The sequence below is a fragment of the Heterodontus francisci genome, chromosome 2 (genome assembly GCF_036365525.1).
Source record: "Heterodontus francisci isolate sHetFra1 chromosome 2, sHetFra1.hap1, whole genome shotgun sequence".
Lineage (NCBI taxonomy): Eukaryota > Metazoa > Chordata > Chondrichthyes > Heterodontiformes > Heterodontidae > Heterodontus > Heterodontus francisci.
The window spans coordinates 73,969,235-73,996,951 of record NC_090372.1 but is presented as its reverse complement, the minus strand read 5'-3'; the positions used below and the strand labels follow the sequence as shown (position 1 = coordinate 73,996,951).

At 42.4% G+C, this 27,717-nt stretch overlaps 1 protein-coding gene across 4 annotated transcripts in view; it reads left to right on the top strand.

Annotated features, from left to right (window-relative positions):
• The window catches only part of skap2 (src kinase associated phosphoprotein 2), a 415,888-nt gene that overhangs the window by 195,653 nt on the left and 192,518 nt on the right, over positions 1–27,717 (top strand). For all 4 annotated transcript variants that reach the window (XM_068059114.1, XM_068059126.1, XM_068059144.1 and 1 more), the window contains exons 5-6: positions 19,768–19,845; positions 20,994–21,077. In XM_068059114.1, coding sequence (XP_067915215.1) covers positions 19,768–19,845; positions 20,994–21,077 — 162 coding nt within the window. The remainder of the gene's footprint in view (positions 1–19,767; positions 19,846–20,993; positions 21,078–27,717) is intronic.

The window sequence follows — 27,717 nt, the reverse complement described above, 5'->3', positions numbered from 1 at the left end:
TCAACATAGTCTATGTAGCGCCGTACGCAACCAATTTTTTCCCCACTGTCTTTTCCTTTCCTGCCACCCCTTCCCACTCCACCTTCCAAAGAATTGGTTATCTCACTGTTCTTTCTCTCTAACCCCAAGCTTTGCTGATTACAACGATGGGGAGAGAAAAGTTGAAAATTTGGACAGTGTTCCCACTGCTTATCACTGTCTAGTGATTGCTCTGTTACAAGTGTTCATTTGTTAATATTGCATGAGAGCAAAATCAACCTTGGCTGTGTCATCTGCTGCTGAATCAGGCTCACAGACGAAGAACGATTATTTGGGCAACATTCCTCAAGGCTGCTGCTGTAACTGGATTGGCAAATGCTGCATCCGTCACTGCCTTTAGGAAAGATGTAAAGAGAAAATAAAATATGGAGGTTACAATCTGAGTTGGTGGAGGAGAAACTAAGCAGTTGGCGTTGTTATAACTGAGGTGGGAGTAATGCACTGTAAATTCAGTCCCATTACTTCGCAGGTCACAGCACATTATTGAAGTTTTCGTACCTACCGGAAATTAGCCAAATTAGACACTTATTAACCCCCAGAATAAAACATCGCAAACCAGGTATCTTTGAACAACAGCAAATTAACTATTTATTAATAAACTAAATCTTCAACAATACTGAGATAAATTTGTGTCTGAAAAGACTATAACCTCTTATTCCTCCTATCCCTCATGCACACACACATACATTCTAAAATGATGTTTTAAATTAGAGCTGTTTCTTAGGAATAATAAAACAACTGGGTTGTAAGTCCTGGCGGGTTACATTCCCGGTTCGGTTCAGTGTCCCAGAGTTGAATAGTCAGATGCCACTCGGAGTCTCCATATGAGTTTGATGAACAGTTTGTAATTGATAGGCATTCACGATACTTCAGCTGCTGTAGGCATCACACAGATCATTCAACAAGAGGTATAACAACATGGCTATTTAGATTTTTGATTTAGCAGTCTGTTAGCAGAAACGTTACTGAGTTTCCAGAACTCCCAGAAACACACGAGGCAACAGAAAGTCACTCCTGAGATAGAAACTGGAAGTAAAAACTGGAGACAGAGCGAGAGAGAGAGGAGCAGAGCAGGGAAAAATCGAAAGTGATATCAGACTGACGTCACAATCAACAGAGAGAGCAGGGAACAGAGAGCCGCCGGGGTGAGTATACAGGTAAGCTTATAATTTAATTTAATTTAATTTAAATCAACCATAGCATCAAATGTCACAGGCAAACAGGTAGATGATTGGTTTGGGAAGAAGCTACCTGTTTGGTGAGGATCTGGTAAGTGACTAAAGTAAGTAAAGTAAGTAAAGTGCGTTAGTAACTAAAGTAAAGAGAAAGGTAAGATCTACAGTTTTTTTTAATATAGTAAGTAGTTTTTCTTTAGGAAATCAAGGTCCCTAGTGTAAATAATCTCTAATTTTTGAGTAATTTAAGGGAGCAAATTATGGGTAAGTCATGGCAGCGCAGCTCAGCAGCGTGGAGTGCTCCTCCTCTGCAATGTGGGAAGTCAGGGACACTTCCAGTGTCCAGGGCGAACATGTGTGCAGGAAGCGTCTCCAGCTGCAGCTACTCGAAATCCACGTTTCAGACCTGGAGCAGCAGCTGGGGACACTGTGGAGCATCCGTGAGGCTGAGGTCATATAACACATACAGGGAGGTGGTCACACCGCAGGTAAAGACTGCTCAGGCAGAAAGGGAATGGGTGACCGCCAGGCAGAGCAGAAGAACTAGGCAAGTAGTGCAGGAGTCCCCTGGGCCCATCTTCCTCTCTGACACATTTTCCGCTTTGGATACTGTTGGGGAGATAGCTTCTCGGGACTGCAGCAAGAGCCAAGTCTGTGGCACCACAGGTGGCTCAGCTGCACAGGAGGGTAGGAAAAAGAGTGGGAGAGCTATAATGATAGGGGATTCTATCGTAAGGGGTGCAGATAGGTGTTTCTGTGGCCGCAAACGTGATTCCAGGATGGTATGTTGCCTCCCTGGTGCTCGGGTCAAGGATTTCACAGAGCGGCTGCAGGACATTCTGAAGGGGCAGGGTGAACAGTCAGAGGTTGTAGTTCATGTTGGTATCAATGACATAGGTAGAAAGAGGGATAAGGTCCTGCAACAAGAATTTAGGGAGCTAGGTAGCAGATTAAAAAGCAGGACCTCAAAGGTTGAATTCTCTGGATTGCTCCCGGTGCCACGTGCTAGTGAGTATAGGAATAGGAGGATAGAGCAGATGAATGCGTGGCTGAAGAGATGCTGCAGGAGGGAGGGCTTTAGTTTCCTGGATCGCTGGTTCTGTTTCTGGCGAAGGCGGGACCTGTACAAGTCGGATGGTTTGCACCTGAAGCGGAACGGGACCAACATCCTTGCTGGGAGGTTTGCTAGTGCTGTTGCGGGGGGGGGTTGAAACTAATTTGGTAGGGGGATGGGATACAGAGTGGAGGTACAGTAGGGGGTGATGCACTGCCAAATATGGAAGAGAAATTAAGTCAATCTGGAAGGCAGAACAAATATAGACCTGTTCAGGCACAAGCGAATAATGCAAGGCTGGATTGCATCTATTTTAATGCAAGAAGTCTTACAAGTAAGTCAGATGAATTGAGGGCATTGATTAACATATGGGAATATGATATTATTGCTATCACAGAGACATGGTTGAAGGAGGGTCAGGACTGGCAGCTCAATATTCCAGGATATAGAATCTTCAGGTGTGACTGGGGTAGGGGGGGAAATGGGGGTAGTAAAAGAGAAGGTGGCATTGCACTATTGATCAAGGAGTCAATTACTGCAGTAAGGAAGGATGATATCTTATAAGGTTCCTAACATGAAGCCATATGGGTAGAACTTAATAACAAAAAGGGGGCAACTGGGAGTGTATTACAGGCCTCTAAACAATCAGGGAGACATCGAGGAGCAGATATGTTTGCACTTATCAGAGAGGTGTAAAAATAATAGAGTAATAATAGGGGATTTCAACTTCCCCAATATTAACTGGGATAGTCTTAGTGCAAAAGGCTTAAGGGGGGCAGAATTCTTAAAATGTATCCCGGAGAGCTTTTTGAGACAGCACATAGAAAGTCCTACAAGCGAAGGGGCAGGACTGGACCTAATCTTAGGGAATGAAGCCACACAAGTGGTAGAAGTGTCAGTGGGGGAGCATTTCGGGGATAGTGACCATTACTCTAAGATTTAAGGTAGTTATGGAAAAGGACAAAGATGGACTGGAAATAAAGGTACAGAATTGGGGGAAGGCCAATTTCAATATGATAAAACAGGATCTGGCCAAAGTGGACTGTGTGCAGCTACTTGTAGGAAAGTCTACATCAGACCAGTGGGAGTCATTCAAAGAGGAAATAGTGAGAGTTCAGAGCCAACATGTTCCCGTAAAGGTGAAGGGGAGGACCCATATGTCCAGGGAACCCTGGATGTCAAGGGATATTGAGGATTGGATCAGGAAAAAACAGGAGGCTTATGGCAGATTCAGAGGGCTGAGAACAGCAGAGGCCCTAAAGGAGTATAGAAAGTGTAGGAGGTACAGAAAAAAGTAATTAAGAGAGCGAAGAGGGGGCATGAAAAAACACTGGCGGGCAAGATAACGGAAAATCCTAAGGCGTTTTATAAGTATATTAAGGGCAAGAGGATAACCAGGGAAAGAGTAGGGCCCATTAGGGACCAAAGTGGCAATCTGTGTGTGGAGCCGGAGGACGTAGGTGAGGTTTTAAATGATTACATTTCATCTGTGTTCACTATGGTGAAGGACAATGTAGGTGTAGAGATCAGGGAGGGGGTTTGTGATATATTGGAACAAATTAGCGTTGAAAGGGAGGAGGTATTAGCTATTTTAGTGGTCTTAAAAGTGGATAAATCCCCTGGCCCAGACGAGACGTATCCCAGGTTATTAGGTGAGGCAAGGGAGGAGATTGTAGGGTTTTTTGACGCACATTTTCAAATCCTCTCTGGCCACAGAGGACTAGAGGAGAGCAAATGTGGTACCATTATTCAAGAAGGGTAACCGGGATAAACCAGGTAATTACAGGCCAGTGAGTCTAACCTCAGTGGTAGGGAAACTATTGGAAAAAATTCTGAGGGACAGGATTAATCTCCACTTGGAGAGGGAGGGATTAATCAAGGATAGTTTTTGTCAGGGGGAGATCATGTCTAACAAATTTGATTGAATTTTTCAAGGAGGTGACGAGGTGTGTAGATGAGGGTAAAGCAGTTGATATTGTCTACATGGACTTCACTAAGGCTTTTGATAAGGTCCTGTATGGGACCCATGGGATCCAGGGCAACTTGGCAGATTGGATCCAAAATCGGCTTAGTGGCAGGAGGCAGAGATGGTCGTGGGTTTTTCTTGCGATTGGAAACCTGTGACCAGTGGTGTACCGCAGGGGATGGTGCTGGGACCCTTGCTGTTTGTAGTGTACATTAATGATTTAGATGTGAATAAAGGAGGTATGATCAGTAAGTTCGCTGATGACATGAAAATTGGTGTTGTCGTAAATAGTGAGGAGGAAAGCCTTATATTACAGGACAGTATAGATGGGCTAGTAAGATCGGCAGAGCAGTGGCAAATGGAATTTAATCCTGGGAAGTGTGAGGTGATGCATTTTGGGAGGACTAACCAGGCAAAGGAATATACAATGGGTGGTAGGACGTGAAGAAGTACAGAGGGTCAGAGGGACCTTGGTGTACTTGTCCATAGATCACTGAAGGCAGCAGCACAAGTAGATAAGGTGGTTAAGAAGGCATATGGAATACTTGCCTTTATTAGCCGAGGCATAGAATATAAGAACAGGGAGGTTATGATGGAGCTGTATAAAATGCTAGTTAGGCCACAGCTGGAGTACTGTGTACAGTTCTGGTCACCACTCTACAGGAAGGATGTGATTGCATTGGAGAGGGTGCAGAGAACATTCACCAGGATGTTGCCTGAGCTGGAGCATTTCAGCTATGAGGAGAGACTAGATAGACTCGGGTTGTTTTCCTTAGAGCAGAGAAGGCTGAGGGGGGACCTGATTGAGGTATACAAAATTATGAGGGGCATAGATAGGAAGAAACGTTTTCCCTTAGCAGAGGTGTCAATAACCAGGGGGCATAGATTTAAGGTAAGGGGCAGGAGGTTTAGAGGGGATTTGAGGAAACCTTTTTTCACCCAGAGGGTGGTTGGAATCTGGAACACACTGTCTGAAGGGGTGGTAGAGGCAGGAACCCTCACATTTACGAAGTATTTAGATGAGCACTTGAAATGCCATAGCATACAAGGCTACGGGCCAAGTGCTGGAAAATGGGATTAGAATAGATCGGTGCACGTTGGCCGGCATGGACACGATGGGCTGAAGGGCCTGTTTCTGTGCTGTATAACACTATGATGCTATAAAAAGGTATTTGCTACCTCCAATAATGCAAATATTCCTTTCCAAGGGTCTTTTCCTCTTTATGCGAAACACAGCCTGTAGACCAATGTAGATTTTCTGCTGAGAGAGGCAAATCCTTCATTTCTTCAAGGAGAGCGCGCTTCCCTGGTCTGCCAGTTCAAACCAGTTCTAGCCTGTCTTTACACACCGTCAAACTGATACAATACGGCATGTTGCTTAGGAAACAGGCTTGCAGCTCACACACTGTTCCCAGAGAATAGAAAAACTTCTCTGTCTTAAAGGCACACAGACCCACTTTAGTTTTTAAACAGAAAAACAAAACACTTCCATGACAGCGTGAATGAGATACATGAGTTTTCACTTTTCTGGTGGATTAGTTCCACTAATTGCAGCTTCTTCCAGAAACAGTACTTGGCTTTCATAGGGAATGAGAGCACCCATTGTTTCACCTGCCTCACATGTGGAATATGCTTATTGACCAAAAGAAGTTTGAACGAATGCCAGAACCTATATAGAACAGCTTCACTGTACATTGGGATATACCGAAGGCAAAGTAGCATTTGTTTGGCACTCAATAATCTGCACAAATAAGTCTTGGTGTTGGAGCTACCAAATTGGAGTATGCTTTGGCCAGGAGCTTTGCTTTGCATTTTGTTTGGAAGTCCTGGTATATAATGCATATATGAAATATTAAATGAATTTTCAGTTTTTTTCCCACGCACCAGATCAGCTGACAATTGTCTTGCCAATTGTTTTCAGCTTACCATCCCTGTTTTATGTAAGCCTGCTTACTTTGTTTAGTCCCTGTTCCCAAGAGCCCCTATACTACTTTACTGAAAGCAGTGAGCAGCATGGTTGCTGGAGTAAGCGATGAATTGTCACATTTCAATATCTAGCCTTAGAAATGCTGAGAAGATATAGGGCAATCACCATCTGGTAATATGATCATTGAGAATCTTATCCTGAAGTATATACAAATACATAACTATCAGAAATTTAGCACTGAAATCCATCTATGATAATTAAAGCTGAATTACTGAGTGAACATTTTTAAATTTGTAAAATGTGGAAATATTTTGGATCATAATTAGAATAAATGTAAAGGCCATCCAATTGTAGCTATTAATGTATGGAGTTTTTTTCCTGGGTGAGGAGAGATTTATAATTTAAAATTAAGCTACTATTTATAGTACGTGCACCAATAAGATAGATAAAACTATTTTTTATAATCGTACTCAACATACATTGCAGTGCTATAAACTTGAGTCTGAGGCAGAAAGCTCTGATTTCCAGATTGTCCAGCTGACTCACAAAGAACAGGCTGATGTTGGGGAAGGATCCCCTGACAATTATGTGGTGCTTAAATTGTCAAAGCATGTTTAGCATGCAAAGATGAGCTAATCTGCTTCAGCAAGGTTTGCAAGAGGTTTGAATAAATGGAGAGCTCAGTTAGATGAAGAGGGATTAACTGTACAGATTGAGCAAACATTTCTTTCATTGAACAAGTGGTTTTATTGAGGATTTAGCAACTCCTGAAAATATTGATTACTGATCTGCTACTTAGAACAAAAATGACAGAACATGTGCTAATGTTTGTGTAACCTGTATGCTGAGCCATGAACCATACTGTCTAAAGTGTTCAGTATTCGTATTAATGCTTTGCTATAGATGTTTTAAGACCTGACTTTAAATGCAAAACAAAGTGTCTATTCTGTTTGGAATAGATGTCATCTTGCTGTGTGGGTTTTAACAGATTATATGCCTATTGAATATAGTAATAAAATCTTAAATTTTTGTTTGACATTTAGAGAAGAGCATATTCATACTTTTGCTGTATTGAAAGTTTGTTTATAATGTTTGTGTTAATGTTGCACCAATTTTAAATTGCTGTTTATTAAAGAGTTAAAAAAAATTTTTTAAATGGTCTGTGCTAAGTTAATATTAGCTGGTCGGTAAGAGAGAGCTACAACTGGTCTCTGTGTCCTTGGACTCGTGCTGAGTCCTTTGACTCATGCTGAGTCCTTTATGATCTTGCCCAAGTCACAATTCTTCAAGTATGAGTTGAGATACTGTGGCAGGCTATACGCATGCACGTGCGCACACCCACACGTTAAATCAGGCTCAGTAGAATGTTCTTCCAGCTCAGTAGAATGTCCTTCATGATTGAATGGGCTCACTATGGCTCACAGATGAAACAATGGAAACTTGGACAAGATATGATGCATGAGATTTCCAGCCATTTGTAATTAATGGACATAAAGTAGGACCCCATGGAGGGCTATCAGCGCCATGGAATCATGCACTAACATAAATCAGCACCTTTGAGACCCATGGAGACATTTGTTGTGGGGGGAGGATGGCAGGAGTAAACATTTGAGAAGGTATTGAGATTGGACAGAGTATGATTTATGCTTTTGATTGCCAGGGCTATTGGTTTCTGTGAATTTTTGACTGCATCATATGCTATATTATATCCCCCAAATGCATAGCATTTTGTAATTCCAATTCATACACTTCACAGAAACTACAATCTCCAACAATCTTTTGTGTTTTTGCAGTTTGATTAAGGCTTAGAGGTCTGGTCGACTGTCTTGGTGCTGATTTTGGCTATTTGCTGCTGTAAACTTCGTAGTAGTGGTGATCGTAGTAGTGCCAAGGGCAAGATCTCTGCTCATTTCTCCATACCTCTCAGTTCTGCGCTTTCCTCTTCAGTTGCTGATAGGAGACTCATTTTTTAACTTCCATGGGGAATGAGCTATCTGATTAGGGAAAAAGTATGAGATGGATTCCCGTTGCCTTCCTCGTATGTTTTAAAGGAAACACAAGTCCTCTTCCCGAAGGATCCTCCACCTGTAAACTGTTCTCCCTTGAGGTTTTAGTTCTTCCGTCATCACCACTGAAAATTTGTTAGTTCTGCCGTTGGCTATGGCTCATAACCCTGAGCATGGGACCCTTACCTAGGCCTGAGGTGACTCGCAAAAGGGCAGGGCTGACCACCCCCTGAGTTCTCAAATGACCCTACTACCAATAGTAAATATTTTGCAGTAATTTTAATACTTCTAATGATTCCCATTATAGTTCAAGAGCACATTCTTTCTAAATGTGTTTTATTAAAGAAATGTGAAACTTAATATGATTTCTAACGTCTAGAATTGAATTACTAATGAAAGTTGCTGCTGAAAAGAGACTGTAATACAGGAAAATCCATTAACTATATAAATATTAATGGTATAGTTTACTATTTTACTACCGTGAAGGTAAATGTTTGGTCTGTGTCCATGTACGGTCACTATTATCTGTAGTGAAGTGTGATCTTTCAGTGGGAAGAGATATAGTAGTTGTCTCATTTATAAATTAGGTCTGTCTATAAATAGGCTATATAAACTTTGCCAATTGTTGCAGAAAAAGTCCCCCAGGGTCTGTTTAAAATTATGTTTGGTCTCAGAAAAATCAAGATGTCGTTAAATCACCCTGTGATGAATTGTCATGCTATAATTATCTGTTGATTTTTACATAGCAAAGCTGACACTCTTCATCAGAGATTGGTTCACATCTATGCCAGAGTTACTCTGCAGGCGTTAAATTATGAAAATTTATTTCATGTATATGTGCAGTTAATACATAGGCTATCATGATGCTAGTACTTCATATATCTCCAGTATGTTATTTAAATTACATTGGATTTGTTTCCTTTCCAAGCATTATTTTTTTTTTCAGTGGTCTGATGGAACTCCACCATCATAATAGCTGTTGCTTCCTCTGTGACTACATCAATTAGTAGGCCAAATCTGTTAATCATGTATCTGTGGCCAGAACTTTATGCCCCCGCCCTGCCTCCCAAGAGAGGGTGGGTGGGCGTGGGGGTGGAAGGGGGGCAGAAGGATTAGATGGGAATTAAGGAGAAACTTTTTCATGGAGGCCTGAAAAGGTGGTAGAGGCAGAAACCCCTATCGCATTTTTAAAATAAAAGTGCTGGGATGTGGAAGGCTGTGGACCAAGTGAAGGAAAGTGGGATTAGACTGGATAGCTCTTTTTCAGCTGGCACAGATACAATGGGCCGAATGGCCTCCTCCTGTGCCTTAAATTTTCTACATTTCTAAATTTCTGAATGGTATCAAATTTTATTTTGCTTTTATGAAAGTAAATAATTTTTACTATGCAAGTTACTTAGCATTACAGATGGGGTTGTTCTTGTGTGCTGCTTTTCAGATCTTCTTATTGTGTTATGACCGAGGTGGGAAGAGTGCACTGTCTTTTCTAGTCCCACTTCTGCACAGGTCACAACATATATTTAAATGTTTACCCAGTTACTGATACAGTCAATCATAGACTCTACTCTTTATCCCAGAATAAAATACAGCAACCAGGTTTCTTAAACTGACAATTTTGTCGTTTATTAATTATAAAACAAGACATAACCAGTAATGAAGCAAAGCATTAACACACAGTGAAATATGAAAGTTCCCTTTTACCTTAACCCCTCAAACACACATACACACACCCTGATTAACCAATAAAAAGAGATTTTCTTTTTAGAGCTCTGTTACCAAAAAAAAGACAAACAAGAATACTTTGGCCAAATACTTGCTAATTCTTGAAGAAAAAGGGAGAAGATTTGGAAAGTTGTCAGTTGTCCCTTTTTTGGTTTGGCATCCCAAATACGCATAGATGGTTGTCACTGGGATCTTTCTAGAACAGTTCTTTTCAGGCGATGTTGAGATCAGCTTGGCAGGTTTTCCAGGTGAAATGCGGCATCAGGGGTTTCTGGCAGGCCTTTCAGGAGAAATGCAGCATCAATTTCTTTATTTCTTACACTCGTTTCAAAAAGCTTCTCAAAGACTTGGAATAGCTGGCAGGCTTTTCAAAGAGATTGAAAAGGCTGAGCCGGAGTGACTGCTCTCTTGGCTGGCTTTTCAAACTCCTTTCAGAACACTGTCTGAACCCCAACCGACTGTCCAAAGTGAAATCAAAAACGATCTTGAGTCAAGCCTCCTGAATCCTATAAATCTTTACATGTCACTTCCCTGTAAACATCTACCCACAGTCCAAAAAGCCGCTACTGGATGTTTATCTGAAGACAGGTGACTTCCAGTAAGGGTTGTTTACAAACCAAGTCCCCCTCAGTGTCCTGTCAATGACCCCAGTGAATAAAACATCTGTGGAGTCCTTTTCAATTTTCCCAAATAAAAACAATGTCCATAATTCTAAAATACATGAGTCCTCAATCAAAACTTAACAAAAATATAGAAGCACTGTCATAGCAATTGTAATCTTTGAAAAGACATAGAGGGCATCGAACATTTGTTCTTAACATGCAACTGCTAGTACAAAGTTCAAATTCAATTTATTTTAATGGTTTGCGAAAATTCTAAACTCTGAAATAGATGCTCATCGTGGCACAATATAGTTCATCAGCACAATATAAAAAATCATAATTATAGCCACAAGTTTAGCTTAAATTTGAATACATTTAATTATTAGCATGCAATCTCATGAAAGCTGATCTTTAAGTCTGCTAAGTGTAACTAAATAATTTATTTAGTATTTAATCATTAAGTTTGAATGTTTGGCTTGCTGTGTCTGGGAACGTACTTATGTAGTTATGCCATCTAATCTTTGCCTACCTTTTATGTACTAGGCATTAGTTGCTTCCAGTAGAATAATAAATTGTATTTTAAATCAATTTAAGCAACATCTGCCCTGAAACCAGGATTATGGAAATTAAAGGGCAATATGCTTATTTAGGCTTAAAGTTTTAGTCTTTAACAGTTTGATTTTGTTCTGTCCAAATGGAATCTTTTTGGTAATGGCTCAAATTACTTTTATTATGCCGTGCCCAAGCATAATTATTTAAATTATGCACCCTAACACTTCAAACATAATCAGTTAGATATGGCACTACCAAAAAAAAACCTTAACTAATGAGTAAAAACATTTGATGTAAAATATCATATTTCATAAAATAAATTCATAATACTGTAAGATGACATTTATTTAAGGTTTTGCAAGACTGTTCCTACTAAATTGTTCCAGTGTAATATACTAAGCATCTTTTTATTTTAGAAAAACTGAGAATTGAGGAAGGGGAACAAAGGGGAAGGTAGAAAGAGGGAGGGAGGTTTTATTTCACGGACGTAGCTGAATAAATTCATTTTCCAATGTGTTGGGGCTATTATATTTGATCAGTAAATTATCAGTTAAATTGTGGTTAAGGCAATGTAAAATTGTTAAACTGTGGGTACATATATTTTAAAATAAATCCATCAGTGAGGGAGACTGTTTTGCTTCACCCATTCCCATCCTTTATTATTAAATTTTGCCTACATATGAATAAGGCTGGTACTTTGTCATGGAAAACATTGTGGAAAATCACAGGATACGTGTGGCTAAAATGTGGAAAATGACCTTTATCCCTCAGTCAGAACTTAATCTGACAGCACTGACATGTAATTGCCCTTGCCAATATTGGCACACGTTTTCTCAGCTATTTTCTGAGTGTTGGAGTAATCCAAATAACTGCAGTAGCCTCCACAACAAAGATGGTCAGAAGCTGAGGAATTAGCTGATTTTCCAATCCTCACTTTGAGTGAGCATTCCATCCTCTTTAAGCCTCTGCTTTTGCTGTACACCAACTCAGATGCTTCAACCTACTCTCTCTCACATTTCTGGTCAAAAAATGCTCTGACTAATCATGACCACATTGTGGACTATATCGTGATAACCATGATGACCGTCCTTCATGATTGTCATTGATTAGCGGAAGGGAAAAGAAAAGCTACTAATCTTCAGAGTATTGCAGTTAATCTAATGATGGAATGTTCCACCAAAGCATGGAAATGACTGAAGAGTTATTGCATCAAAGTCTTAGTCTGATACATAGGTGATGAAAGCTTTGATTTCAGAGCTACTGATATTAATAGTAACTGAGATCACAATCCCAATCTAGACAGAAGCGATGTATCTAGGGACAAGTTCAACAGGATGTAGCTTTGATTATCAATTGCTGCCATTGATTGGAGTCACTAGCTATGTGCCCTTAAAAGCTAGTTAAAGAGTTTGGGTTAGAGTCTCCGCTTTGAGCACAATTGCTAATTCTAGCACAAAACTGTGCCCAAAATTGCATGCATTTTGCAAAATGGTTCGCCGCCACCGAGTTTCCATTCAAACTCATTTGCATATCGCCAAACACACAATCTGCAATGAATCAGTGCAATCGGGTAGTGTTTACATTTTGCATTTAAAAAAGTTTCAAATATTTAAATGTAACTTCAAGTTTCATTAAAACAACTGAAAATAGGTTTATCACAAACCAATAAGCATTTTTAATCAGTGACAATCCACCACCACTGATTATTCCAAATTTAGATTACTGAAATTTACTTTAAAAAAAAAACATTTTCCTTCTTGTATTAGAGTACATTAGTCAGTTTCTTAATAAATGGAAATAAAAATCACATTTAAAGCTTTTCAAATGTACCCTTTGGTGTCCCTGCACCCAAAACAACCAGCTTAATTTTTAAAGCCTCCATGAAAGTCTGCACAAGAGCGCAATTAGCAGAAAATCTCATTGGTGATTAATTCACTCTCTGGGCATAAAATTCCACAATCTTTTGCACCAGTTAATCTGGTATTGGCCCGCTTCCAGCATTATGTTTTTAAAACTAGATAAAACTGAATTGCGCAGAATGTAAATTGTGCTTAAAACTCTGCAATCTTTTACACTGGTTATGCCAATTTCAACTGAATTGTACTAAAGAAAACAATGCAATCAAGGGGAATCTCCAAGTCTTTGAAATAATATCCTTAGCCATCTATGATTCCATGGCAGGGTTCAAACAGGCAGCCAAACTTGTACCTCCTTTGGCACTTGCATCAGTAGCACAAGACATTCTAGCTTCTTGGTACCAATCAATATTTCTGACCCTCATATATTGTACAGATTAGCTGAAGCCAGTAGCGTCTAACACAGTTCAAATTTTTTTCTCCAACAGCTATTCATAAGAACATAAGAAATAGGAGCAGGAGTAGACCATTCAGCCCCTCGAGCCTGCTCCATCATTCAATAAGATCAGTGCTGATCTGATTGTGGCCTTAACTCCACTTTACTGTCTTCCCCCCATAACCCTTGACTCCCTTATAAATCAAAAATATCACTCAGCCTTGAATATATTCAGTGACCCAGCCTCCCTGCTCTCTGGGGCAGAGAATTCCCAAGATTAACGACCCTCTGAGAGAAGAAATTCCTCCGTTCTAAAAGGAAGATCCCCTATTTTGAAACTGTGTCCTCTAATTCTAGATTCTCCCATGAGGGGAAACATCCTCTCAGCACCTACCCTGTTAAGCCCCCTCAAAATCTTATATGTTTCAATAAGATCATCTCTCATTCCTCTAAACTCCAATGAGTATAGGCCCAACCTGCTCAATCTTTCCTAATAAGGCAATCCCTTCATCCCAGGAATCAGCCCAGTGAACTTTCTCTGAACTGCTTCCAATGCAAGTATCCCTCCTGAAGTAAAGAGATCAAAATTGTACACAGTACTCAGATGTAGTCTCACCAATGCCCTGTACAGCTGTAGCAAGGCTTCCCTACTTTATACGCCATCCCCCTTGCAATAAATGCCAACATTCCATTTGCCTTCCGAATTGCTTGCTGTACCTGATTGCTATCTTCTTGTGATTCATGCATGAGGACACCCAGATCCCTCTGTACTTCAGCATTCTGCAGTCTTGCTCCATGTAAATAATAATTTGCTTTTCTATTCTTCCCACCAAAGTGGACAACCTCACATTTTTCTTACATTATACTCCATCTGCCAAATTTTTGACCATTTGCCCACTCACTTAACCTATCTGTATCTCTTTGCAGACACTTTGTGCCCTCCTCACAACTTGCTTTCGTACCTATCTGTGCATCATCAGCAAATTTGCCACAATACGCTCGGTCCCTTCATCAAAGTCATTAATATAGATCCTAAGTAGTTGAAGCCCCAGTACTGATCCCTGTGGCACTCTACCAGTTACAGTTTGCCAACCTGAAAATGCCCATTTATCCCAATTCCTCACCTAAACAGCTCGACAATGGGCTCCATTGATTGACTTACAAAACTTACATCTTTTGTCACATTTGGGTTAGTAAAGTTCAGGTCTAACAGTTAAGCAGAAGCAAAATACTGCAGATGCTGGAGGTTTGAAATCAAAACAGAAAATGCTGGAAATACTCAATAGGTCTGGCAGCATCTGTGGAGCGAGAAATAGTTAATGTTTCAGGTCTGTGATTTTTTCCATCAGAACTGGGAAAAAATTAGAAATTTAATAGATTTGAGCAAGTGAAGGGGGAGGGTGGGTAAAAGAACAAAAGGGAATGTCATGATAGGGTGGAGGGCAGGAGAGATTAAATAACAAAAGGTTTCATGCTGCAAGGCCAAAGGGAATGGTAATGGGGCTCTGGACAGACGAGATCGGGAAAAACTGTTCCCTTTGGTGGAAGGATCGTGAACAAGAGGGCATAGATTTACAGTAATTGGCAAAAGAAGCAGTGGCAACTTGAGGAAAAACTTTTTCACACAGCGAGTCGTTAGGATCTGGAATGCACTACCCGAGGGTGTGCTGAAGGTAGGTTCAATTGAGGCATTCAAGAAGGAATTGGTTTGTTATCTGAAATGGAAGAATGTGCAGGGCTACAAGGAGAAGGCAGGGGAGTGGCACTAGGTAAATTGCTTTTCCGGAGAGCCAGCACAGACACAACGGGTCAAATTGTCTCCTTCTGTGCTGTAACAATTCTGTGATTCTGTGAAATAAAGAAACAAAAGATGTGCTTTGAGGAGGTGTGGATGGCAGGATCCTGAATAGCTGTCATCCGAGTGCAAAGAAAATGAAATAAGAGAGAAGCAGAGGGGGAAAAAAAGCAAACCAGCAAAGATGGGGACAAAGATTATGATCTAAAATTGTTGAATCCTATGTTGAGTCCAGAAGGCTGTAAAGTGCCCAATCAAAAGATGAGGCACCTCAATCTTCAGTTGAGCTTCATTGGAATACTGCAGAAGGCCAAGGACAGAAAGGTCAGTGGGAGAATTAAAATGACAGGTGACTGGGAGCTCAGGGTCACACTTGCAGACTGAATGGAGGTGTTGTGCAATGCATTCACCCTGTCTGCATTTGGTCTCCCCAGTGTAGAGGAGACCACATCGTGAGCAGCAAATACAGTATACTAAATTGAAAGAAGTACAAATAAATTGGTATTTCACCTGGAAGGGGTGTTTGGGGCCTTGGACAGGGAAAAGGGAGGAGTAAAAGGGCAGATGTTGCATCTCCTGCGCTTGCATGGAAAGGTGCTGTAGGAAAGGGATGGGGGTGTTTGGGGTGATTGAGGAATACACCAGGGTGTTTATTTATTTTTTATTTAGAATTACAGCACTGAAACAGGCACTTCGGCCCACCGAGTCTGTGCCAACCAACAACCACCCATTTATCCTAACCCTACAGTAATCCCATATTCCCTATCACCTCCCTACACTAGGGGCAATTTACAACGGCCAACTTACCTATCACCTGCAAGTCTTTTGGATGTGGGAGGAAACCAGAGCACCCGGCGAAAACCCACGCAGACACAGGGAGAACTTGCAAACTCCGCACAGGCAGTACCCAGAATTGAACCCGGGTCCCTGGAGCTTTGAGGCTGCGGTGCTAACCACTGCGCCACTGTGCCGTGGTCCCTTCAAAATGCTGAAAGGGGAGGGAAAGGTGTGTTTGGTTGTGGCATCACGCTGGCAATGGTGGAGGATGATCCACTGAACATGCAGACTGGTGGGGAGGAAGGTGAGGACAAGGGGAACCTTATTGTGGCTTGGGGAGGGAGGGAAGGAAAGGGGTGAGAGTTGAAGTGCATGAAATAGAACAGACACAGTCGAGGTCCCTGTCAACCATGGTGACGGGGGTTGGTGGGGGAATCCTCAGTTGAAAAAGAAAAAGGTTAGGGAGGAGGCCTGAGTAGGACTCGAAAAAAGAATGTTCCACATAGGACCCATGCGAGTACCCATAGCAACACCTTTTATTTGGAGGAAGTGAGTAGAGTTGAGGGAGAAGTTGTTCAATGTGAGAACAAGTTCAGCCAGGCAGAGAATGGTGGTGGTGGATGGGGACTGGTTGGACCTGCAATCAAGGAAGAAGCAGAGAGCCCTCAGGCTGTCCTGGTGGGGGATGGAAGCTGTAGAGAGATTAGACAGCCATGGTGAAAAGGAAACAGTTAGGGCTGGGATACTGGAAACTGTTAAAGTGACAGAGGCGTCGGAAAAGTGACAAATGTAGGTGGGAAGAGACTGGACAAGGGGAGAAAAAGTAAGAGTTGAGATGGGAAGAAATCAGTTCAGTGGGGCAGGAACCGGCTGAAATGATGGCTCTACCAGATTAGTCCTGTTTGTAGATTTTGGGAAGTATGTAGAAGCAGGCTATTCATGGTTGGGGGACTATGAGGTTGGAGGCCATGGTGGGAAGATTGCCAGAGGAGATGAGGTCAGTGACATAGCTGGAAACAGTGGTTTGATGTTTGATGGTGTACTGCAAGTTCAGTGGGAGATATTGAGATGGCCAATGTCATGTCGACAGTTCTCAAAGAAAAGATCTAGAGATGGTAAGAGGCTGGACGGAGAATACTGGAGTTAACAGTTCAGCCCAATCATAGAAAATTTCTTACTAGAGTGTGATACAGTAATTTGCAGAGAAAAGGTGAAATGGTTTGAGACTGACACCAATACAGTTTATAGCAGCTCTTTTATTGTCAACAAATAAAAGATCAATGCATACTGATATTGAAATGGTTTACAGAATAAGGAAATAATTAATATTACCTGCTCTTATTCTGGGTAGAGCCTAATGTTTCTTCGCCAACCATGCCTTCCTCCATTGCCTTGAGTCTATACTCCTTCAGCATGACTCCTAGTTTTGACTGCAAATTTGCTTCTGCTTTACAACCCAAAGAACAAGAAATCTATAGACTGTATTCTCATCCCCGGACAGTCAATTACCTCAGCAATGCGTCTATCCTATCTCCTGAACCATCAGAACTTTAGTTAGCACCTCTGTTCAACAAATAATGGCCATCCTGTTTAACTACTAATTAAGTATAATTTCAGTCTTGTCACTTCAAAGGAACATGGGATTACAATGGCCGGAATCTTACACCCTCCAAAGAGCAGGCAGATGATGGGGAGGGGGCGTAAAATGGAGTGGGAGGGTTGGGGGGCCCTTCCCGGCTTGCTGCCGCCTCCGTCACCATTTTACATGGGGCAGTGGTGGTGAGAAACAGCCCGCCCGCCCCAGGCCAATCAAGGCCCTTAAGTGGCCGGTTAACAGCCACTTAAGGATCTCCGCTCGCCACCACAGGGATTTTACCATTGGCAGACGGGCGGCCCACGCCTGAGAAAAGTTGCCTGTAAAAAGTAGGCGGCCTTCTGAGGGCCTGAGGGGGGGGGGGCGCTTTCCTGATCGGGCACCATACCTGGAAACAATGGCTTGATGTTTGATGGTGGGGTCACAGTCTAAGGGGAGGTAGGAGGAAGTGTCAGAGAGTTGGCGTACAGCCTCTGCTAGGTTGAGGTTGGTACACCAGACAACAACAACAAAACTACTCTTGTTAGCAGATTTGATGACAATGTTAGGGTTGGACCTGAGAGAATGGAATGCTGCAAGTTCAGGGGGAGATATTGAGATGGCCAATGTCATGCTCGCAGTTCTCAAGGAAAAGATCGAGAGAGGATAAGAGGCCGAAGGGAGAATACTGGAGTTAACCGTTAAACTCAATCATAGAAAATTTCTTACTAGGGTACTTTGCAGAGAAAAGGTGAAATGGTTAGAGACTGACACCAATAACGGTTGATAGAGAATTTGTCCCTGTGGTGACCGACAATGGCCCAGGATGTGACTACTTCATACCTTCTTTGTTTCCGAAAAATCCATTCAATTCAAAAATGTCTCTTGATGGGTTCAGGATGGGTGTAATTGATGCCTCTTAGCTTTGAATGTATTCTTTTGTCCTTGCCAGACAGTTTGAATACACAAAGGAAAGGACCTTTGGCAGCCATTATTAGCACATTGACCACTTTTTAACATCCATTTTTAAACTTTTCGGGTTGAGTTCTTGTAGTTTCAGTCGCTGCACTTTACATATGCATTACAATATTAACACCGCACATGGGATGCCTTCCACTCAATCTGGGATGTTGCTGGCTTGTCTGTTTGTTCTTCTTCCCCATTGTCCCAACTAATCTCTTAACATTTGATATCTTAATTAGGACAATGGCCCAGAATGTGTTCAGCTTTTGACTTGTGCCAGCAGTCTGAGAGTTTAAAACTGTACACTTGAGATGACTTGTGATGCATGATGGTTAATATTGCCAAGCAAAAGATGTTCTTTTTGCTCCCTTGTCCAATATTCTTACCGGGGAATACGTGGAATTCCCATTGTTTCCCATCACCTTGGACAGCAAAAAGTATCACACGTCCAGACTACTTTAGACAAATTGAACTATAATGTATAATCTAGTAATAGCTAGAGTAAGCTATTGCTTTACATTAAATTACAAGTAAAATCATAAATGTAAATATTGTCATAGGTAAACTTCTAAAATCCATGATATTTATGAATTTCCACAGAGCAGGGACCAGTCCACAAAACACTAACAAACCCTTTCTCAGGAAACTGCCTCTTTTTTGTCTATTGCAATATAAGTTTCTTCGGACAAATCAGTTGCTTGTTCTCTTTTTTTGATATGTAGTCCTTAGTTTTCATGATGAGATGTTACACGTAGGATATGTAACTCTTACATAGTCACAGAGTTAATGGGGGAGAAATTGAAATCCTGGCCATCCATCCGTACACAAGAAGTGGATGACATGGAGATGAATACTGGGGTGGGGGAGTGGGTGGGTAGGGGGCACCTCAGCTGCCTCATTTACATAATATCAAGGAGTATCTGCAAGAAATTGTATATTTCTGTCATATTCTTTGGAAATCATAGTCTCCACATGCAGATAGCCCTAGGATGTATTTAGGCACAGTTATCTATGGGTAGCAGCTCCATCTTGCGTGCCTAAGGTGCCATTGCACCTGCCTTTTATGCTTCCCTTGCTGCTCCCCTTCCTCCTCCATTTTATTTCTAGTTAATTCAAAACAGTACAAAAAAACAGAAATTTTCCAAGCAAATTCACCAGTTTCATAAACTGTACTTGAACTTGACCTGCTAGTCTTTAAACTAGCATTGTGATACATACATACATACATACTTTCAAAATAAGTGTATATATTTGTGTGAGGGAGAAAGATGACTCTACCTCTTGGAACAATATTTTTAAATATATATTCTCTTTTCCTGTGTAGTTCAGAGATCCCCTGCAATAGCTGCACAGGAACTAAATCAAATTCTGAAAGCTGGCTATTTGGAAAAACGCCGAAAAGGTAAGCAATTATTTTGGGTGCAATCTAAGACGATCAAAGCTACCAATGTGCTACTACTGCCATTATACTTATTTTACAATAAAACTCTCAATCTTCTATATTACGGACACCTTGGGAACTGGCATCAGTTGTCCCTTTTTTGCAGGTGTCCTTATTTTCAAAATGGTAGTTGGATATACTTTTTTAAAAAAAGAAAATCCCAACAATCTTGAATAACCAGCTGAGATTATGATCACATAATCAGCTGCAGCAATGCTAAGAATCCCCTCCCACATCAGCATTCATCTCTGTTCACTTATCAGTTTTGCAATCTAAATTCCCATTTCTTGACAAACCACTCTCACTTAGACTAGAGTGTATTTTCCGTAATGAGCTGCATTGCTAAATTCTATTTACCAACATTAGTGCAGTCACAGAACAGTTGTGCCAGTATATTGAAGCTTACCAAGGCATGACTTAGCATGGATTGAGAACATTTGGGAGGGAAAACACATGTAAACACACAAAAACATATGTAGTAGTGTAACTGCAATTTTCTGGATGAGCAATGAGTTTACAGGAAGACTGACTGAGAGTTGGGAATCACGGACTTGTCTATCAGCAGAAGAATGACAGAGACCTGGGCCATCCATCTACCTTCACTCTCCAAAGCCAAAGCTCCTCAAAGAAGCAGATCCACCAGCAGAAGCCAAGGGCATGAAGACTATGGAAAGGCCAGAGGGAGAAGACCTGCCTGCCTGAAGCTGCTGAAGGAGTGCATGGCTGCAGCACTGGGACAGAAAAGGATGGCTTCTCTCGTTGCCAGGGTCTCCAGCTCTGTATGAAGGCAGTCTTGGAGGTTTAACCACGTGACATATGACCATGTAATGCCTGATCATGAGTCCCCATTCCCCAGTCTCTCGTGTGTGTGCATGTGCGCCCCTGTGCCCTCGCCCTCTCTCTCTTGCCTCCTACCCCCCAATTGCTGACTCTCAAGGCCCCCTGGTTCCCAACTCCCAAGCTCCCCAAATTGTAGTTTAACACAATGTGTTTCATTTAAATCATCTACTTCCATTTGTATTAACAGTGTCAGCATCACCAATAAATTACTGATTTAAACTCATTTATACTTATTTTTAACCATAGCAATTGGTTTGTATTTATTCCAGATCACAGCTTCTTTGGATCTGAATGGCAGAAACGTTGGTGTGTACTTAACAACAATGTCTTCTACTACTATGGAACAGAAAAAGGTAATGTTATGTTTCCTCAAAGAATCATATTTTTCAGCCAATGTCCCAAACTATTTCATCACCAACCCTAGGTATATCCTGTCACAGCAGCAGGACAGACCCACCAGGGGGTGGCAGAATAGTGGTATATAGTCGGGAGTGAGCGGCCCTGGGAGCCCACAACATTGGCCCAGACCCCATGAAATCTCGTTGCATCAGGTCAAAGGAAACCTCCTACTGATTACCACCTCCCGCCTTCTCTCAGCTGATGAATCAGTATTTCTCTATGTTGAATACCATTTGGAAGAAGCACTGAGGGTAGCAAGAGCACAGAATGCACTCTGGCTGGGGGACTTCAATGTCCATCACCAAGAGCAGCTCAGTAGTACCACTACTGACTGAGCTGGTCAAGTACTGAGGAACATAGCCTGGACTTGCAAACAGTGGTGTGGGAACCAACATGAGGGAAAAAGCTACTTGACCTTGTCCTCAACAATCTACCTCCCACAGAATCATCTGTCCATGACAATATGGGTAGGAGTCACCACCGCACAGTCCTTGTGGAGATGAAGTCGCATCTTCAGGCTGAGGATACCCTCCATCATGCTGTGTCGCCGTACCACCGTGCTAAATGGGATAGTTTCAGAACAGATTTAGCAGCTCAAATCTGGCGATCCATGAGGCACATTGGGCCATCAGCAGCAGCAGAATGGTGTTCCACCACAATCTTTAACCTCATATCCTGGCATATCCCTCACTATTATTACTATCAAGCCAGGGATCCAACCCTAGTCCAATGAGGAGTGTAGAAGAGTATTCCAGGAGCAGCACCAAACATACCTAAAAATGAGGTACCAACCTGGTGAAGCTGCAACAGAGGACTAAATGCATGCTAAACAATGGAAACAGCATTCTACAGACAGAGCTAAGTGATTGATTGCACAACCAATAGATCAGATCAAAGCTCTGTAGTCCTGCCACATCCAGTTGTGAATGGTGATGGATAATTAAACAACAAATGGGAGGAGGCTCCATGAAGATCCCCATCCTCAGTGATGACGGGATGACCCATCTCTGCCTCCTCCTGAGTGCCTCACTATCACAGATGCCAGTCATCAGCCAATTCAGCATTTGACAGGATGTGGCATCAAGGAGCCCTAGTAAAATTGAAGTCAATGGGAAACAGAGGGAAAATTTCTCCACTGGCTGCAGTCATACCTATCACAAAGGAAGATGGTTTGGGTTTTTATGAGGTCAATCATCTCAGCCCAAGGACATTGAATGTGGCATCAAGGAGCCCTAGTAAAATTCAAGTCAGTGGGATTCAAAGGAGAACTCTTTCCACTGGCTGGAGTCATACCTATCACAAAGGAATAAATGCAAAATACTACAGATGCTGGAAATCTGAAATAAAAACAAAAAATGCTGGAAATACTCAGTAGGTCTGGCAGCATCTGTGGAGAGAGAAGCAGAGTTAACGTTTCAGGTCAGTGACCCTTCTCTCTCACCAAAGGAAGATGGTTTTGGTTGTTTGAAGCCAATCATCTCAGCCCAAGGACATTGCTGTGTAAATTCCTCAGGGCAATGTCCTAGGACCAACCAGATTCAGCTGCTCATTCAATGATCCTACCCCCCCCCTCCCCCACACCATCATAAAGTCAGAAATGTAGATGTTCGCTGATGATTGCACAGTGTTCATCTCCATTCACAATTTCTCAGATAATGAAGCACTTCCGGATGCAGCAACACATGAACAACATTCAGGCTTGGGCTAATAAGTGACAAGTAACATTCATACCACACAAGTTCCAGGCAATGACCATCTTTGACAAGAGAGAGTTGAGCCACTGCCCCATGAAATTCAATGGCATTACCATCTTTGAATCCTCCACCATTAATATCCTGGGAGTCACCATTGACCAGAAACTTAACTGGATTAGTCACATAAATACTGTGGCTGCAAGAGCAGGTCAGAAGTTGGGTATCCTGCAGCTACTGACTTACCCACTGACTCCCGAAAGCCTTTCCACTATCTGTAAGGCACAAGTTAGCAGTGTGATAGAATGCTCCCCACTTAACTGGATGAGTGCAACTCCAACATCGCTCTGTGATTGGCACTCCATCCTCCACCACCTTAAACATTCATTTCCTCCACCACTGGTGCATCATGGCTACAGTGTGTAGCATCTACATAATGCACTGTAGCAACTTGCCAAGGCTTCTTCGACAGCACTTCCCAAACTCACGACCTCTACTCCCAGAAGAATAGGGGCAGCCGCACATGGGAACGCCATCACCTGCAAGTTCCCTTACAGACACGCACCATTCTGACTTGTAACAAACTCATGAAGAGCACTGTGGGAGTACCTTCACCACAAGGCTTCTCATCACCACCTTCTCAAGAAATTAGGAATGGGCAATAAATGCTGGCCTTGCAAGGGATGTCCACATGCTGTGAATGAATAAAAAATAGATATTTGTTCTCACTCAGCCACATTTGACTTACCAGGTAGATGAATAAAATAAACCAAACAAGAATATATGATGCTGAGGTACTAAAAATTAAATTGTAATTAATAGGCAGCGACAGATTGGATTGATTTCTACTTAGCTAAACCAGAGATTTGGGATAGGGAATGGTTGCAACTTGCTTTGAAGGTGTAAAACAATGCAAGAAGTGTCATTTTCTATGACCAGGGTAAAAGTGAATTATTCAAATTGTCTTTCCAACAAATGGTCCGTCCAATTGCCAAATTTGTATTCTGTGGCCTAATCAGACTTGGCAGTCTAGAGTTAACAGAACTTTTACTTTGTGTTTCTTTTTTTTTCTTTGGCCTCCTTGTTTCAAGAGACAATGGGTAAGCACCTAGAGGTGGTCAGTAGTTTGTGAAGCAGCGCCTGGAGTAGCTATAAAGGCCAATTCTAGAGTGACAGACTCTTCCACAGGCGTTGCAGATAAAATTGGTTGTCAGTTGTCAGGGCTGTTGCACAGTTGGCTCTCTCCTTGCGCTTCTGTCTTTTTTCCTGCCAACTGTTAAATCTCTTCGACTCGCCATTCTTTAGCGCCACCTTTATGGCTGTCAGCCAGCTCTGGCGATCACTGGCAACTAACGCCCACGACTTTTGGTCAATGTCACAAGACATCATGTCGCGTTTGCAGATGTCTTTAAAGCAGAGACTTGGACAGCCGGTGGGTCTGATCCAGTGACGAGCTCACTGTACAATTCCTCCTTGGGGATCCTGCCATCTTCAATGCGGCTCACATGGCCAAGCCATCTCAAGCACCGCTGGCTCAGTAGGGTGTATATGCTGGGGATGTTGGTCGCCTCGAGGACTTCTGCGTTGGAGATACAGTCCTTTTATTTTTATTTTATTTATTTAGAGATACAGCACTGAAACAGGCCCTTCGGCCCACCGAGTCTGTGCCAACCAACAACCACTCATTTATACTAATCCTACATTAATCCCATATTCCCTACCACATCCCCACCATTCCCCTACCACCTACCTACACTAGGGGCAATTTACAATGGCCAATTTACCTATCAACCTGCAAGTCTTTGGCTGTGGGAGGAAACCAGAGCACCCGGCGGAAACCCACGCAGTCACAGGGAGAACTTGCAAACTGCGCACGGGCAGTACCCAGAACTGAACCCGGGTCGCTGGAACTGTGAGGCTGCGGTGCTAACCACTGCGCCACTGTGCCACCCTGCCACCTAATGCCAAGGGTTCTCCGGAGGCAGCGAAGATGGAATGAGTTGAGACTTCGCTCTTGGCTTACATAAGTTGTCCAGGCCTCGCTGCCGTAGAGCATGGTACTGAGGACACAGGCTTGATATGCTCGGACTTTTGTGTTCCGTGGCAGTGCGCCATTTTCCCACACCCTCTTGGCCACTCTGGACATAGCAACGGACGCCTTTCCCATGCGTTTGTTGATTTCTGTATCGAGAGACAGGTTACTGGTGATAGTTGAGCCTAGGTAGGTGAACTCTTGAACCACTTCCAGAGCGTGGTCGCCGATATTGATGGATCGGCATTTCTAACATCCTGTCCCATGATGTTCGTTTTCTTGAGACTGATGGTTAGGCCAAATTGGTTGCAGGCAGCCGCAAACCTGTTGATGAGTGTCTGCAAACACTTTTTTCTGTGTGGGATGTTAATGCAGCATCATCAGCAGAGAGGAGTTCCCTGATGAGGACCTTCTGTACTTTGGTCTTTGCTCTAAGACGGGCAAGGTTGAACAACCTGCCATCTGATCTTGTGTGGAGCGTGTCTACCCTGAGGCACAGTGTGGCTTTCGAGCAGAGAGATCCACCTTTATTGACATGCTGTTCTCCCTTCGCCAGCTACAGGAGAAATGCCGCGAACAACAGATGCCCCTCTGTGCTGCTTTCATAGATCTCATCAAAGTCTTTGACCTCGTCAGCAGACGTGGTCTCTTCAGACTACTAGCAAAGATCAGATGTCCACCAAAGCTACTAAGTATCATCACCTCATTCCATGACAATATGAAAGGCACAATTCGGCATAGCGGTGCCTCATCAGACCCCTTTCCTATCCTGAGTGGCGTGAAACAGGGCTGTGTTCTCGCACCTACACTGTTTGGGATCTTCTCAATGCTGCTCTCACATGCATTCAAGTCTTCAGAAGAAGGAATTTTCCTCCACACTTTGTGTTAGGTTGCCATTTTAAGAGACATCCAAAGAAATATTAAAACTTTAGTCACGCTGTGCCAGGATAATTGGTCAGAATCAAACAGCAATCCTCCTTGACGAGAAGTTGATGTCTTGCAAATATGTTAATTTAGATAATCAAGAAACTATTGGACTACTCTGCTCAGACTAATATTCAGAATATGGAGGAGGAGGAGCCTGTTGGTTATTTACACACCTGGTCAATCAACCTCCAAATTGCTCAGGCCTTATCTTGGCTTCTCTCTTGTGGAACTGTGGAGAGCTTTGCTCCTATTCTGGGTACTGCCTGTGTGGAGTTTGCGAGTTCTCCCCGTGACCGCGTGGGTTTCCACCGGGTGCTCCAGTTTCCTCCCACAGCCAAAGACTTGCAGGTTGATAGGTAAATTGGCCATTGTAAATAGGTGGTAGGAGAATTGTGGGGATGTGGTAGGGAATATGAGATTAATGTAGGATTAGTATAAAATGGGTGGTTGATGGTCGGCACAGACTCGGTGGGCCGAAGGGCTTGTTTCAGTGCTGTATCTCTAAATAAATAAATATTAACCCTTCCTCCATTAAAAAGGAACATCTAAACTTTTCCAGCTCTTTCTTCTTTGCACATGGTGAAAGGCACCCAATCTTGGGGATTCAATTACCATATCCCTCGCCCAAAAGGATACAGGAGTTTACTACTGTTTACTGTGCCCATTAAAATGGGTGGCCTTCACATTTTGGATCTCAAGGAAATTGAATCAATGTCTAAAATTGAGAAGTCCAAGTTTCTTTACAACCCATGCAACATGCAAGTTGAGAGTCCAGGGATTCCCTAGTAACTATTTTCAAAGTAATTTGGCCCTACTATCGACCATTTCCCAGGTTTCATTTTCAGGGTATAAGTTACCAGTGCAATTTCCATACTTTCATAGATTCTGAGTTTTTACAAAATGGTTTTCAGTGATTGTTAAGCACCTCCATCTGCAGCATATTAACGTTTGTATGTACTATATTAGTTTCCAGTCCAGACTCTGCCAGTGCTCAATTCTGTAGGTAATTTATACTTTCCTTTCTCAACAAAAGAAAAATGAAAGTCTTGCATTCATATAGTGCTTTTCACAACCACCAGTCATCTCAAAGTGCTTTATAGCCAATGAAGTACTTCGGAAGTGTATATACTGTTGTAATGCAGGAAACGTGGCAGTGCATTTTGCACACAACAAGCTCCCTCAAACAGCAATGGGATAATGACCAGATAATCTGTTTTTGTGATGTTGATTGAGGGATAAATATTGTCCAGGACACTGGAGATAACTTCCCTGCCCTTCTTTGAAATAGTGCCATGGAATCTTTTACATCCACCAGCGCAAACAGATGAGGCCTCGGTTTAACATCTCATCCGAAAGTGAAGCACACCCTCAGTACTGCATTGGACGGTCAGCCTTGATTTTTATGCTCAAATCCTGAAGTGTGACTTGAACCCAGAATCTTGTGACTCAGAGATGAGACTAGTACCAACTAAGCCACAGCTGACACACTGAGCCAAAAAGTTGTGCATTCCAGGCCCATTCCAAGTCATGAACACATAATCTAGGCTAACACTTTAGTGCAGCACTGAGGGGGTGTTGCCGTGTCAAAGATACCATTTTTCAGATGAGGTGATAAAGTGAGGTCTCCCAGCTGCTCTCAGGTGGACTCAAAAGGGCACTTTTCCGTTGGAGAGTGGGGGGTCCTCTGGTGTTTTGGCCAAATTTCCTCCTTTAACTAACACTACCAAAATGCAATAATTGGTGATTCATCTCATTGAAGTTTGTGGGACCTTCCTGTGTGCAAATTGGTTACTGCATTTGCCGAGAAAAATGACTACACTTCAAAAAGTAATTCATTGTCTATGCCGAAAAGCAGATCTTATTTCCTGGATAAATAACAGAAAATGTTGCAACGGCGACATACTGCATGAAATTCTCGTGGGTCTGTGCCCAGGTACACTGCAT